We start from the raw sequence: 14,706 nt of genomic DNA on the forward strand, positions 1-14,706 counted from the left end.
GCAGCGTGCTGGGAAGAGGAGGCACTGGCTGCCCAGGTAAAACAACTGCTGGCCGGAGGGAAATCCCACCGGACTCTGCCTGCAGGTGGTCTCTCGGCCCCCCGAGGCCCTGTGGGCATGGTGCCTGCGTTGTGCTCGCTGTGGGTGCAAGCCCACCTTTGCAGACTGCTCTGGGATGCTGCTGGAGAGGCAGCCACGACATCCGTGATCCCAAGACTGGGAGCAGGTGAGGGAGGTGTGTGGGAGTGGAGGTGTCCCCCACCACCCAACTCCACGCATCAGGGTCCTGGTCATGCAGCTGAGACATGCGCTGGCCAGCCCAGGTGGCTCTAACCTGCCAGCAGCAGGTCTGGAAAAGATTTGGGACAATCCTGTCTGAATGCTGAGTCTGATGCTATGGCAGAAAGGACCAACGTAGCCCTTTGAGACAGAGAATAGGAAAAGGCAGATTTAATCCCTGTGTCAAAGCATTAGGGAGGCTCATTGTGGGATTCTACATCTTGAAAAGGATTCAGGAAAATCAGAAAGGCTGTGTAGAACAGAAATGCAAAAAATGGCTCGAGGGTGGGAGGAAATGCCTGGCAGTAAGAGAATTAAGCAACTCGGTATATTTAGCTTATCAGAAAGATGGATGAGGGGGGGTTTGCTTGCAGCATATGTGTAGTGTCACAAAGAGAAAATGCCAGGCTCTGAAAGGCTCTTTAATTAAGCAGAAGGCAGAACAAAATGGTATGTCTGCAAGCTGAAGCCAGACGCAGGGATGTGGGATGCTCTTCTGAACATGAGGGCGAGGGACTCCTGAAGCAGACCCAGAAAGGTGGGAGTCTCCAATGCTTGTCTTCAAATCAAGCCTACCTCCTTTCTTGGAAAACATGCGTGAACCAAACATAGAGTATCGGAATTAATGCAAGGAGATGAACCGCTGAGGGGCGTGCTGGCCGGCTGCTCGCACTCGTACAGCCGCATGTCAGCCAGGACCATTGGATCATTTCAGCTGAGGAAGACCTGGGAAATGTGGTCCGGCCAGGCAGCGTGCTCGGGGAGCTGTTCAGGCAGGCTCTGGGTGCTTACCTGTGCCCGTAGTGGTAAGTGTGGCTCTTTGCTGTTGAAAATATCTGGAGGGTGGCAGAATTTTTCAGCCAAGTTCAGCTTGTTTTAGCTTGTTTTGTGTGGGACTGCTGACAATGCTGTTCAGCATTTCTGTTCTTAGAGTAGCCAGAGCATCAGAAATGTAACGTGCTGTCCACAGGCTGATCATGCTCAGAGTCTGTGTTTAAGAATAATATGTAATGAGTGTGTGAGATGAAGCAAGTTTCACCAGAGAGATAAAGACAAAATATGAGTGTGTTACAGCCCAGGTTGCATTCCCCTAGCCTGTGCATCAGCAGAGGTAATCTCTATCTAGCCTTTACTGGAAAGAGATCTTTGCTGTGGTATTTAGTGGTATTTAATTAATAACAAAATACTACATTAATTAGTATCAGGTCTGATTTGATGACATGTAATTTGAGGGGAAGGATTACAGTGTGAGTATTAGAATGAGAATTTTTATAGGGCAGAGAGTCAAAATGAGATTAGCAGTCTCACTACGGAGGGAGCCCGGAGGCTGACGTGTGTGTGTTTGGCAACTGATGCACATAGCTACAGCATAACTTTATTTACTGATGGGAAAAGAACCTGTAGCTGTTATTTACCTTTACGTGTCACCCCGTATGTGCTGCTCAGCCACCATGAAAGAAAAAAGCAAGCAGGCATCATTTCAGTGGGAACGCCCTGTGGTGCTCAGTACCATGTGTGAGGTGTGTTTGCAGAGCAATTTTGGCATGCCCCAGGCGGGGCATGTCCCAGCTCATGGCCAGCGTTGCTGTGGGAAATGCTGTGCAGACACGTGGGCAGCCATGGGTTCAACAGGTCAACGGCAAGTGGGTTCTGTTGAGCAGGATGGGCTGCAGCTCTTGCCCTTTCATTTGGTCAGTTTGGCTTTGAAAACCTCCAGAGCATTCTGGAAAGCGGCACGGCAATATGATAGGATTTAATCAGACTTAATTATTCCCCTGCTGTCGATCTCCTAGCAACATCCAGCTTGACATCTGCCTGCGAGTGAAATGTGTAAGCTAAGTAGGAACATGTTCAGACTAAAGCCCTGCTACTCGAACCAAATCACTCCACTAATCATCGCCTTAATTCATCTTGTGGCCGTTAGACAGCTGCCGGGAGCAGGTACCTGATTTCCATAGGTCCATGGCACTCACCTCCCAAGTTCTTTTCAGCCTGGCAAGAAGTGCGACTTCATCCTGGGCTCTTTCCAGCACACTGACACCTGATAACAGGGGGTAGAGTTTCCCGAGTGACAAACGCGGGCTCAGGAGCAAGCCCCAGCCTTGTCGCTATCTGGCTTCGTGCTGTAGGTCCCTGCTTATCATCAAAATCAGATCACCCACTGTGCCTGCGGACCGCAGGGTTTCAACTCTGAGCATGCAAGCGGTAGAGTCGGGGCAGTTTGGGTGAAGTTTGAATACGGTCAGAGCAGATGCGGTGCAGCGGCGGCAGGCATCGCAGGCAGCTCTGTGTTGCTGGGGCATGGGGGGTTGAGGCAGGGAGAAGAGACGGGGCTTACGCAGCCAGAAGGGTGATGAGGAGAAGAGAGGAGCAGGCATAAAGCAAGTGTTTGTAAAGCAAAGCTGGGCTCCAGCCAGACAAGATGCAGCACAGGAGCCGGTGGGGTTATTGGAGGAAATGAGCCCGGCAGCTAAGGAGGCTGCCCAGTCTGGCCCCGACCGCCAGCTCACCATGAAGCCAGAGGGAGGGGAGCTGCCTCAGCTGGGTGAGAGCAACCAGCGTCCTGAGTGGGTCAACCCTGGGGAAGTGGGGGTCGGTGCGGGCAGCAGTGCGGGGGCAGACCTGCAGATGGATGAGGCTGCATGGATGCAGTTGTGGCCCCTCTCCGTGCACCTCCTCGGTGGGGTATCGGTGTCAGTGATACCTGGGTGTTGGCACGAGTCTGTTCAGCTCCTGTGCTGTGTCTAGAAGTTGTCTTTGGAATAAAAAAATCCCAACTGGATGCCAGCGCAGCACGTGTCTCGCTCGTGTCTCTGTGGAGGAGCATGATAGATCTGTGAGCCCGGCTGTGTGGGTGCCACGCTTGCAGCCAGCTTGCACTGATTTCACTCATGCTAACCACGAAGTGGGGCTTCTGGCTGTGAAAGTAGAGCTGCATGAGCCCCTGCCAGCTCTCCCTGTGACCTGTGTGCGCTCTGCCTCTCGCTGAGCACCGGGGAGCGGGCTCAGGCAGTGCTCAGCCGGCCCTGCGCTGTCCGAGGCAGCATCTGCTGGTTGGCATCAGCACCTGGGCTCACCTGCAGTGGGAGCTGCCACCACGCTGGACACGATCCTACTTAATTTCCCTTAAACTCACGTGGCTTTTTTTGTTTTCCTTGTGTTATCAGTGATTCATGAAGGGTGGAAAAAGGAAATCACTGGGCTGCTTTACTGTCCTGAAGACGCAGGTTTATTCCTTATGGTCTCTTTCCTTTCAGATGACTTTTCCCACCCTATGCCTAATAATTTCCCTAACTTTATCATTCCCTCCCCGTGCTGCCTTATATTTGTGTGTCCCACTTGCCCTGTGCCTATCGAGTGTTAGGGATACCCAGCAAGGTTGTGGGGCCAGTGGTGAGGAGGGCGATGCAGTGGGAAGGGTGAGGCATGGGCTGGCCCTGCTGCTGCAGTGCTCACAGGGCAGCCATGCAGTGAGAAGGTGGAGACCGTAACGTAATGGGAACTGTGTGGAAGTGGTGCCGGTTGTGCGGTACCGGCTGTGCGGCACCAGCTGTGTGGCGTGAGCCGTGCTGTGCTGTGGGAGGGCAGTTGATGTGGTCCGTGCAGCCCCGTGTGGTCCTTGCAGCCTAGTGTAGTCCCGTGGTGGAGGCTGTACAACACTGGGAAGCCCAGGGAGGTGGTGCAGTGGTTAGAGGCTGTTCTGAGCAGTGTTTGGAGGTTGAGCAGTGCAGCAATTGAAGGGAGATGGAGTGCACTGCGATGCAGTGACTAGAGGCTAGGCAATGCAGATTTGGGATGCAGCAGCTGGATTGCAGGGAGGTGTGGTGCAGCGTTGTGGCTGCAGTGACTGCAAGATTTGGAGGTGTCTCAGCTGGAGGAAGGTGCAGTGTTGTGCAGTGCAGTGCAGTGACTGGAGCAACGAGATGATGTGGAGCTTGACAGTGCCTGGAGGGGTCCTGCAGTGCCATGCCTGGAGGAAGACATGGTCTAGTGGAGTGCTTTGGAGGTGCCATAGAGTGACTTGGGAGCAGCGCAGCGACTCGAAGGAGGAGCAATGCCTGGAGGTGTGGGGGGGCGCAGGGCAGCGATGGAAGAGGGCAGTGCGGGGCCGGGGTGGAAGGGGGGATCAGAGGGGTGCAGTCACAGCTCAGGGGGAGCAGTGCGGCGCAGCGATTGTGCAGCGACTGGAGCAGTGCGGCGCACCGATTGTGCACCGATTGGAGCAGTGCGGTGCAGCGATTGGAGCAGCGCGGCGCAGCGATTGTGCAGTGACTGGAGCAGTGCGGCGCAGCGATTGGAGCAGCGCGGCGCAGCGCCGTGCAGTGATGGGGGGGGGGGGGGGGGGGGGGGGCGCGCGAGCGCGAGGGGGTCCGCGCATGCGCGCCGCCGCCCTGCCGCAGCGCCCCTCCGGCGGCGACCCCCTGCCGCCCGCCCGCCATTGGCTGCGGGCGCCTCCCGCGATAGGCTGCGGGCGCGGCCCCCCGCGCCGCTCCATTGGCCGGCGGCGGCCGCTATGCGGGCGGGTTGGCGGCGCGGCGACCCGCCCCGGCGTCCCATTGGCGGCCGCTGTGCCCCTCAGCGCCGCGGCGGCGGCGGCCGGTCCCGCTGCGCCGCGCCCGGCATGGCGGCGCCCGCAGCCCCGCGCCCGGGGGCCGCAGCCGGCGGCCGAGCGCCCAGGGCCGGCGGCGGCGGGGTGAGGAGGGGCGGAGGGGCCGGGGAGATCGGACAGGGCCGGCCCCAGCGGCCGCCGCCGTGCCGGCGAGCGGGCCCGGCAGGACGGGGAGCGGGGGAGCGGAGCCCGGCGAGGCGGGGGCAGGCGGCGGGGTGCCTGGCGCGCGCCGTGCCGCCAGCCCGGCGGTGGCGTGGCGGTGGCGGCGCCGCTGCCCGTTCAAATTCAGATTCCGGCCGGCCGTTGGCAGCTGTCAGCCGGCGGCGACCTGCCGTTCTGCTCGGGCCGGGCGGGCCCCGCTCCCCCGGCGCCGTCCCCGTTCTTCAGGGCAGCGCATCTCCTCACCGCGGCGCGCCCGGGGCTCCCGCCGGGACCTGCGGGCCCCGCTGCCCGAGGGACGCCCCCGGGAGCCCTGGGCGCTGCGGGTTTGCTTTCTGGCGGTCCGGGCTTTGCTGTGCTTGGGAGGACGGCGGTGCCCGGCGGGCCCCCTCGGCTGAGGCGGCTCTGGGACCGATTATCTGAAGTGGGCTGGGGCGTCAGCGCAAACAAGGAGTTGGGCTGCTGCCCTGTCGTTAGCCTTGCCGTGCCCTCCTGCCTCTCCGGAACGGCATTTACCCGTGTGACAAAAAGAAGGCAGCTGCTTAGGGTGGTAGTTCTTGTTTTGCTGGTGCGGTTTGGGTGATTGGCGTGTTTTGCCTTGGGGAGAGCACGGTTTTGGATCTGTTATTGTGGGTATGGGGTTGCATGTTTTGGAAGGATGAGTGTCGGAGGAGGTGGCTCCAACCTCAACCTGTTTTTCTTTCTCAGGTGGTGTAGAAGAGCAGATTTAATGTGAAGATGGGACTGTTGGTGTTTATGCGTAACCTGCTGCTAGCCCTCTGCCTCTTTCTGGTACTGGGATTTCTGTACTATTCTGCTTGGAAGTTGCACCTTCTCAGATGGGAGGATTCAAGTAAGTATAAGCACCGTGTAACTGTTTCTGTGCTGCCCGAAATGTCTGTTAGATAGTTGCAATAGTACTGAGGTGGTTCTGATTTAGTAGTATTAGAGGGATGTGATTAAGCCCAATCAAATGCTGGAGGTTTTAGTATACTTAAGGGGTTGAATTTGTGATTACCTAATGCTCTTTGTGGCTTTACTTTTATTACTGGGTTCAAAAGCAGGTTCACGCTCTATAAATCCAGTATTAGAGACTTCAGTTCTTGGAATATTCTGTGTTAGTTTGTGATTCCTAATTGTCAAAGAGTTTGTGTGCTGAGGCTTTTGTTCCCTGAATCTTTGTGTACATTTTAAAATATCTAAGACAAGGGTTTTTTTCTCTGGTGGATTTTGATTTCTCTCTATAAGCATATATGCTGGTTATCTCATCATCTTACTTTGTACTTCAGAAATCCTCATCGTCTGTTTATCTTCCATGTTATTATCTGCCCACTATCCGTCATCTAAAACGATGTCTCTCAACCTTTTTAAGTCCAAAGAGACATCTGACCTCGTTGAATACAATGTGAGGATTGTACTGTGCGGTAATGCCATAGGAGGTTTTAGTTGCAATGAGATATAAGTTAGGCTGAGGTTTGATTGTTCAGTTACTGCTCTTATTTTTGCTTTTGTTGATTGCTTTCTCGCTTGCATGTGAGAATTGTTTATTGAAAATATAAAAACAAGAAAACAATTCCCTCCTCTCCCCCTCCCACCCAAAACACAAGCCAGCCTTCTTTGCAGCTGTTCCACGGGCTGTTTCAGATGTCTCACAGCCGACCATTACTCCCTGGATCAGCGGATGAGAAACACTGATCCAGAAGGATTGTTTTTCTGTCTGACAAAAAGACATCGGTCAAGTTCCATCTCCACTGTATTGCGTTTCTGTGCATGCTGCTGGAGGTTGCTACTGCAATGCTTATTAAAATTAAATTTTTCTACCTCTACATGCTCCATATCTGTTGTTATGTGCTTGAAGAAGTTTTGCATGATGACAGATGATGACTTGGATAACGCATTTGCACTGATGTGGTGATTTTGACAGGAGGACTGCTAAGGTGTCTTGTACTAGAATAGGTATTGGAAGATGAATTTGTAAAAGGAGATGCATAGTGTCTTTCTGAGCAGGGATTGTTTCTTCAAGTTTGTGCTTCAGAGAGGGAGTCAAAAATCTTGCTTGTGACCTTCTGAAAACTAGCACTTTTGTCGATGAGGTATAGAAAATCCTTCCTGCATGAAAATAAGTGCAGAATGTAGTTAAAAGAACAGTGTTGCTGTATCTGCTACCACTTGATGATCTGTTATGACGTTATACCGCCTGCCATCCTTTACTTCCTTTGTACCGCCAGAAATTTTGTTGGGACTTCCCAAGGCCTGCAAAAAAATCCCTTCAGGCCACAACTTGTATGCGAGCTTTGTTAAATGTGGAGGAGAAACTTTGTGTTTATGTGCCATATACCAAGGTGCTGGGATGGGTTCTACGTTTCTTCAGGTTTCACCTCTTTGGACTTTGTGCCTTTAGTTTTGTGTGCCATTTGCTATTCTACGCCATATCAGTCCCTGGGGAGTTTTGTGGTAACTGTGCCTTGCGATGCAATGTTGCAAATCTATATGCAAACACTGTGGATTTCTATAAATGGAACACTTTTACCTAGAAAGATTAATTTAAGTTACAGCCTAGTTAGAGTAATTTCTGTTGAAATTCTGCTGAACTCTAAATTTCAGCAGCGTACTGGCTGCTTTTGGGTACCCAGGATGTCCTGACAGGAGCACTGTGATGTGATGTCACAGACTTTTTGTTAGGTGTGTGTCTCCTTTTTTCTAATCTTCTGTGTAAAATGTGTTCTTCATTTATTCTTGGAAGTTGTGGTGCTTGCAATTAAGCTTCTTCAACATATACAAAGCAATGATGCTAGTCTGAAGATTTAGCTTATTGATCTTTATCAGTTGTCACGATTGATATAGGCTGTACCATTGTTCCTTTTCTTCTAGACACTTGTATGGATTGTATCTTAAATATCAGATGAAGCTCCTTGAAATACTAGTGTAAACAGCAGTCTAGTGTAAGAGGGCAAGATTTTATGTGATTACTTTTGAAAATAGTTAAGGTGGTACCAGTTTTCAGTTCATCTTCAGAGTTTTGTATGTATCAAAAAATGTTTTATTTGTCATGTAATTTTACACAAGGAACTTATGCAGATTTAAAATACAAATTTAAAAGCCTGTTTTGGCAAATTTGATATGAAGAGTTAATGTTAAGCTTCTATAAATAAGCATTTGGAAGTTAACAAATGACAGAATAGTAGTTGCTCATTTAACCATGATTAGGCTTCCTTAGCATGTGTAATATGATACAATGTCTAATGGTGCAATTATACTTTCTATTTTCTGAAGGGGAGTCTTGCTTAGTTCAGTGCACAAGACAGGTGGTGCTTGATAGCTATTTGTGGTTTTATTTCCTGAATTATAATTCAGTGTGTGACCTTGTAAATTTCCTTAAGATTGATACGATAATGCTGATGTCCCCAAAGGCAAAACTAAGTTAGATGTGTTAATTTTGGGGTGCTTAATAATCTAAGATTATTGATTTTATGTGTAAGTTATCTTCTTTTTAAATTATTTTATCTTTTCTTGTGACCAGTGTCTTTATTCTGTGTAATAGTGACTCCCTAGGTTCGGCAGGCACATTCATCTTTTCTCTGTTCTGTTCTTTCTGCTGGAGGAGGCATGGAACTAAGCTGATCCTGACATCCGACACCCTTGCAATCTCTTCAGAGACTGGTTTTAGTAAATTTGACACCTGTGTTTGATATTGGACACAAACAAATTTGCCATAGAGTATGGTGAAAAATACTTGATCTGCTTACTTGCTGCTTGTGTGGTTTGTTCACTTAATGTTTTAGAAGATGCCTGTGTACGTTGTTGTTAGGGATGAATTTGAATGGTAACTCTGTAAGGAATCTAGTAATGCTGAGACTTGATGTTTGTCCATTTAGCTGCTAAAGTAAATGAATAAAGTAATTTGTTTATTTGTACTTCTGACACCTCCAAGAAAGGAGGCTAAACTTAGACTGAAAGATACACATCAATGGTTTTCTTACCATCTCCATTTAACTTTAAATCTGTCCTCCTTGAGTGATGCCTTTAGAGAGTTCTGAAAGATTGTTCTCCTTACTGTGTGACTCTACACCTTGCCAAAATACAAAGGAGAATAGGAAAGAATTCTCTAAGGTTTATCTTGCCTGTGACAAGAATAGATTGAATTCAGCTAATGTGAACTAATTAGGGTTGAATTAAGTTCAACTGCTTCTTCCATTCAAGACAAACCTCCAGTGACTGCTACCCCTCTCTCATCCTGTTAGTGAGTATCATGGCTGGCTACTCTTCCCTGAGCCTCGTTTCATGCTGGTGGCAATACATCGTTAGTTCTCAGAGCAGTAGCAAAGTGCAAAAAAGTGGTAACACTGCGTGAATGCAGGAGGGCCTTTGAGTTCTGGTGATCGTTGGGAGTATATGAGCGGTGGTTTAGGACAGAGGTAAGCTTTCTTTTTTCTTTCCTGATTCCTGTAATGCAGCTTCAGTCTCTGACAACAGTGGTAAGAGATGTACCCTGTCCTTGCACGTTCTTCCCAGACAGGCAATAATGACAGATGCTGCAGCCCTCTGATTAAGAGTGTTGAGTTGCATGGAGGTGTGCTAAGCACCTAGAACTAATAACATGATGTGGGAGATAAACAAGGAAATAAGAAGTTTGGTATCAGATTTAGCTGTCCTGTACACTCTAGAAGGACCTTGCAGCAGCAGATAATCGTAACTCTGTTCATTGTGTTTCTGGACACTGAGTTGTCAGGGAATTCTTATATAGTAATGGTAGTGATAGGAGCGGTTTTTGGAGGTCTGAGACATGCACTGCAGCCTCTCCCCTAACAACTCCCTGTTGTATCCCTTCCACCTTCCCTGCTGCATTTGGATCTGAGGAGGAAGTTAGTTATCTGTACGAGTGTGAAGAAGGCAGCACAGGGGAAGGTGCCCCATTATCTTTGAAAAGTACGATGGAAGATGGAGTCTTGCTGACAGTGCCTCTTAGATTTGCTTTATCAGCTTGGAGGAATGCATTTTTACCCATAACTGAAGGACAAAATATAGTCATGTTAAAATTTAATACTGATGTTTGTTACTTAACCTGGTATGTGTATAGCTGATTTTGCAACTTAAAAATGAATGTGTTGTAAAGAACAAATGAGTCCATTAAAAAATGTCCTAGCTATGGAAATACCAGACTCACTCCCCCAAGGCAGCTTTTTTTCTTTCCCTCCCCTGCCAAAGTACTGAAACATACTTGGGACAAGGACAGTGTGACACTATTTTCCTGTTCTCTATTGTATTTCTATCTACTTTAGCATTGAATTAATTTAAAGAAATATATACTCTACTTCAGGTACTTTTCCAAAACCTAAGTTAATGCTATAGTAGCTATAGATTTTGAGCTTGTCAGTTTGAATGTGGCTTTTGAAACATCTCCAGGTATGTTCTGTTGATGTCTCCATAAAGAAATCAAGTCACTACTCTGTCATCTGTTGCTCCGTGTTATTTTCAACTCTAATTCTGGAAAGGCAGCCAAAGAGATAAAGCTCTGGGAAGAGATTTTCTGAAGGTATTTCAGGACCCTTATCCTTTTTATTCTTTTTTTTTTAATGTCTGTTTCCATGGGAACTGAGGAGACATAAACAGGCAAAACTGACTCACTTCTGGTTGCAGGTTTTTAGTCTGCTTGCATTTCCATGGAAACCAGTCTCACAGCAAAAAAGGCTAAATTAATCAAAAGCAATCAATCAAACCTTTATCTTTAACATAAATACTGGATTCTCTCTTTCAAAGTGAAATGGTATTTTTGTCAATTCTTGTATTAGGGACTAAAAATGTATTGAAGAAATGGATCTTTTTACAAGGGTTTGGAACGTGCATGCTCTTTCTCATGTGGCTAAAGCCTCACAGTATGTGTGATGGCATGTAGTGTGGGTACAGCTGTTGTATCTTGAGTTACTGGGGGTGTCATTTGTTCTACGTTAAGGGAGTGGATCTTGCATACACTGACATCGGACTTCTTTCCATTCTGTTGTTTAATGAAAAACAAATGAAAAAACATTTAATCAATGTGTGAGCAACTAGGCCACGGAGACAAACTTGTCCCCTTTGTGGAGAGAAGCATGTAATAGCTTAGTGTTCAGACCCTCATCTCTGGGAGTTGCTGGCCTACTTGCCTTTGCCAGAAGAAGGAAATGCAGGAGTGCTCCTACAAAAAAAAGAAAAAAAAATAATCTCCGGGCCAGCTCAACTTGGCATTGGGAGCATAAATCTCTGTTGAATGTGGTTTGAGCTAAGCTGGCTGAATTTATGGTTAGGTGGATGAGGAAGCATATCCTTTTTTTTACTGTAGAATTACAAGGTACTCTTGCCCCTGTTGTGAGGAGTGGCAAGCAACTGGTGATGGCAGTTGTTTCAGTTGCTCTGTATCTATCTACAGCCTTAGCCTTAGTGGGTGGGGATGTGTGTTCTTTATGGTGTGGCTGCTTTATTGCTTTGGCTTTATTGCTGTGGCTGCTGCTCTCCAGGCTGAAAAGCCTGAGAGACTTTACCCTTGTGGGCATTAGCTTTTTTAAAAAACTGCTTTGGACAGTATTATGCAGCAGTGTAAGTTTCCTGAAAAGTTGCTTTTTTTGCTTTGCAGGAAGAGACTGGGAACAGCATTGAGACAGATTATTGTGAATTCACTACTATTTGAGTTAGTAATAACTTCAAAGTTTGTTTCATCTACTCAGCTGTTCTGTAGTCTGTGTTAGTGCTGTACTTATTGCACCAAAATTGAGAACAAATTTGTAGAAAGTTCTCATAACATGGGTCCAGCTACAGATTCAAGGAATCTCTTTGCTACTTTTCAGAGGCTTTAGGGATTTGAGGATCACAATGACACTTTTTGAAATAACTGTTCCAAATAGGAAGTAATGTTATTGAGGCAGCAGTGAATATTAGAAACAAAGATGTAAAAATAGGAGTTAAAACAACAGTTATCTGGTTAAGTAGCTTAAATTTTTTAAGAATTCTCCTATTGGGCTCAAGTGTTCCACTTGTGTTCAGCTTGAAACTGAAAACTGTAACGTACTAACTGTGGTGGATGATTCTCTTATCTGTGCAGAACACAGAAAAATTGATTTAGTGCCCAGAAATTGTTACTGCTGCTCAAGTTACCTTGTGCTCTCTGTTAACCTGCCAGAATAAGCAGCATGGCTAAACTTAAACTCAGGACATTCAGTTGTGCTGGTATCTTCCACAGCTGTAATTGTGCCAGCTACTTTTCGCTTGGCTGGAGACAGATGTGTACGTTCTTGATTCCTCTTGCTCTGGCTGTTTGATGCAACTGCACAGAACTGCCTGCCCTTTCTGTCAGAAGCAGCTGCCTGTCTGCCACCAGGACAGAAGAGACAGTCTAGTCAGCGAATATGAATTGGAACTTTTAAGGTCTATGAAAGAGTTAAAAACACAATTTAAAAAATTCACCAGTGCCTCTCTGTCTTTTAGAAGGCAGCGTTTCACAAGTTAGGCCAAAGAAATAGGGGAATGAAAGTGCTTCATCTTTTTGTGACCTGTTACTGTGTATTTAGTGAAATACTGTCACGGATGGAGTGAGCGTGCAGTTCACTCGTTAGAGAGAAGTAAAAATATAGTTTATTGATACAGAATAGGGAGTTAACAAAGTTCAGTGTGACAGTGTGTTAACAAGATTCAATGGCGAGGTGCACTCTATTTACTGCATAGAGGACAGGGTTGGACAAAAACTGTCAGGGAGACCCTCCCGTTGAGTCATGAGGTTCGGAAAAAGATCCCCTTGCTTTCTAAACTCCTTCTCAGAGAGGAGTCTAGGTGCGGCTAGGTCCAGTCCTAGTCCCAGACTTGGCCAACGGTTTATATCTAAAGGATTATATATGCGCAATCAATCCTTTATATCACTTAGCTAAGGTTTCAAAGTTTAGCATGCTATTCGTCACTTACCGAGGATCTGTTGCGGCAAGGAATCTTTCAACCTGGAGGAGTAACCTTGAGAGGCGTCCCTGCTCAAGGGGAGATCCTGGCGTGCAGCCCGCTGCCGTGCAGGAGAGCTCAAAGGGCTCTTGGGCTGCTCACTATTTATGGGGGATAAGATGATTGACCCATAGTCATATTTACATGCTGACCACAGGTTTTAGTTTCTTCGGTGGGTGCATTGCACAATAGCCCTAGGCTATTGTGTTGTTATCTGTCTCCTGAATCCACTTTGAGCTGATGCAGCCATCGTGACCAGATGCATCCATTTACAATCACCACTGGTGGTTATCACCTAAGCAGGGTTGCAGGAGATAAAGGTCGGGGGTAGGGGAAGCACACCGTCACAAATACCCAATGTTACTTTACAACCTTGCTGTTCTAGGGACCCTGCTGTCTCTCCAGGAATTTCTAGTGCTGCTGTAATGTTAACAGTGCAGGACAACACTCTGCTGGGGCAGTGAGAAATGATGCATGACAGAGCTGTTGAGGGAGGGAGCAAGCATAATGTCGCCTCGTCCTTGGGATTTCTCCAGAGGAGGAAAACTCTTTGAGCTTTCAGGGAAAACTCCCTGAACACTCTTAAGGCTTTAGGAACCTATAGGGGCAGGTTTAGTGAAGGGCATTAAGAGCGTAGCACCCTAAGCGCTTTGTGGATTGAGGACTGGCTGTAATGCTGTACTTGTACTCGTCTTTATTCTGTCTTCATTTTAGCTTTTTCAGCCTTGGGTTACTGTTTTAGTTCTGAGCTAACGTTGACTTTTTAGCAAGATAGAAAAGCAAGGTGCAAAAATACTTCTCCATCCCACTACACACAGCTGGGCCTTAGTTTTGCATCCTAAAATAGTAAGGTGCTCTTGCTTCTTTTGACAACAGCAGTCTTGTTGCTGCTGTTCCTGTTCAAGTCTTTTTTTTTTTCCCCGTCTCCATTTGTGTGGCTAGCTGATGGGTGCAGTTGAGGAACTTGCCCAGTTTAAGAGAGTGTGGGTTTGTTTCGCTCAGTTGACCTTAACCTGACTTAGTGTTTCACTTGCTTCACTTGCTCACCTCTTGTGCGTTTTCTCCCTGTCCCCTGTTGTGGTTTAGCCCCAGTCGGCAACTAAGCATCACCCAGCCGCTCGCTCGCCCTCCCCCCGGTGGGATGGGGGAGAGAATCGGAAGAGCAAAAGAAAGAAAACTCGTGGGTTGAGATAAGAACAATTGTTAATTTCAATTTACAATTGTAAATCTCAATTTAATAATTGGAACAACAACAAAATAATAATAAATTGTAATGAGAAGGAAAATAACAAGAGAGCGAGAGAGGAACAAAACCCAGGAAAAAACAAGTGATACAACTGCTCATCGCCCACTGACTGACACCCAGCCAGTCCCGCAGCAGTGACCGCTGCCCCCCAGCCAGCTCCCCGCAGTTTACATACTGGGCATGATGTCATATGGTATGGAATGTCCCTTTGGCCAGTTTGGGTCAGCTGTCCCAGCTGTGCCCCCTCCCGGTTTCTTGTGCGCTCGGCAGAGCATGGGAAGCTGAAAAGTCCTTGACCAGTGTAAGCATGACTTAGCAACAATTAAAACATCAGTGTGTTATGAACATTATTCTCATCCTAAATCCAAAACACCGTGCTATACCAGCTACTAGGAAGGAAATTAACTCTATCCCAGCCGAAACCAGGACACCCCCCCAAGTTTGGGAAGGGTATGTT

At 47.7% G+C, this 14,706-nt stretch overlaps 2 protein-coding genes across 8 annotated transcripts in view; both read left to right on the forward strand.

The window, feature by feature from the left end:
* KDM4A (lysine demethylase 4A) overlaps positions 1-5,886 on the forward strand; it is a 43,163-nt gene extending 37,277 nt beyond the window's left edge. For both annotated transcript variants that reach the window (XM_075508598.1, XM_075508600.1), the window contains exon 23: positions 5,756-5,886. In XM_075508598.1, coding sequence (XP_075364713.1) covers positions 5,756-5,783 — 28 coding nt within the window. In that variant the 3' untranslated portion in view covers positions 5,784-5,886. The remainder of the gene's footprint in view (positions 1-5,755) is intronic.
* Positions 5,766-14,706, forward strand: part of ST3GAL3 (ST3 beta-galactoside alpha-2,3-sialyltransferase 3) — a 190,788-nt gene continuing 181,847 nt past the window's right edge. For 4 of the 6 annotated variants that reach the window (XM_075508602.1, XM_075508603.1, XM_075508604.1 and 1 more), the window contains exon 1: positions 5,767-5,900. In XM_075508602.1, the coding sequence (XP_075364717.1) occupies positions 5,786-5,900 (115 nt within the window). In that variant the 5' untranslated portion in view covers positions 5,767-5,785. Of the gene's footprint in view, positions 5,901-14,706 lie in introns of all 6 variants that reach the window. The other 2 variants (XM_075508606.1, XM_075508607.1) reach the window with 2 other exon arrangements.

The sequence above is a fragment of the Mycteria americana genome, chromosome 7 (assembly GCF_035582795.1).
Source record: "Mycteria americana isolate JAX WOST 10 ecotype Jacksonville Zoo and Gardens chromosome 7, USCA_MyAme_1.0, whole genome shotgun sequence".
Lineage (NCBI taxonomy): Eukaryota > Metazoa > Chordata > Aves > Ciconiiformes > Ciconiidae > Mycteria > Mycteria americana.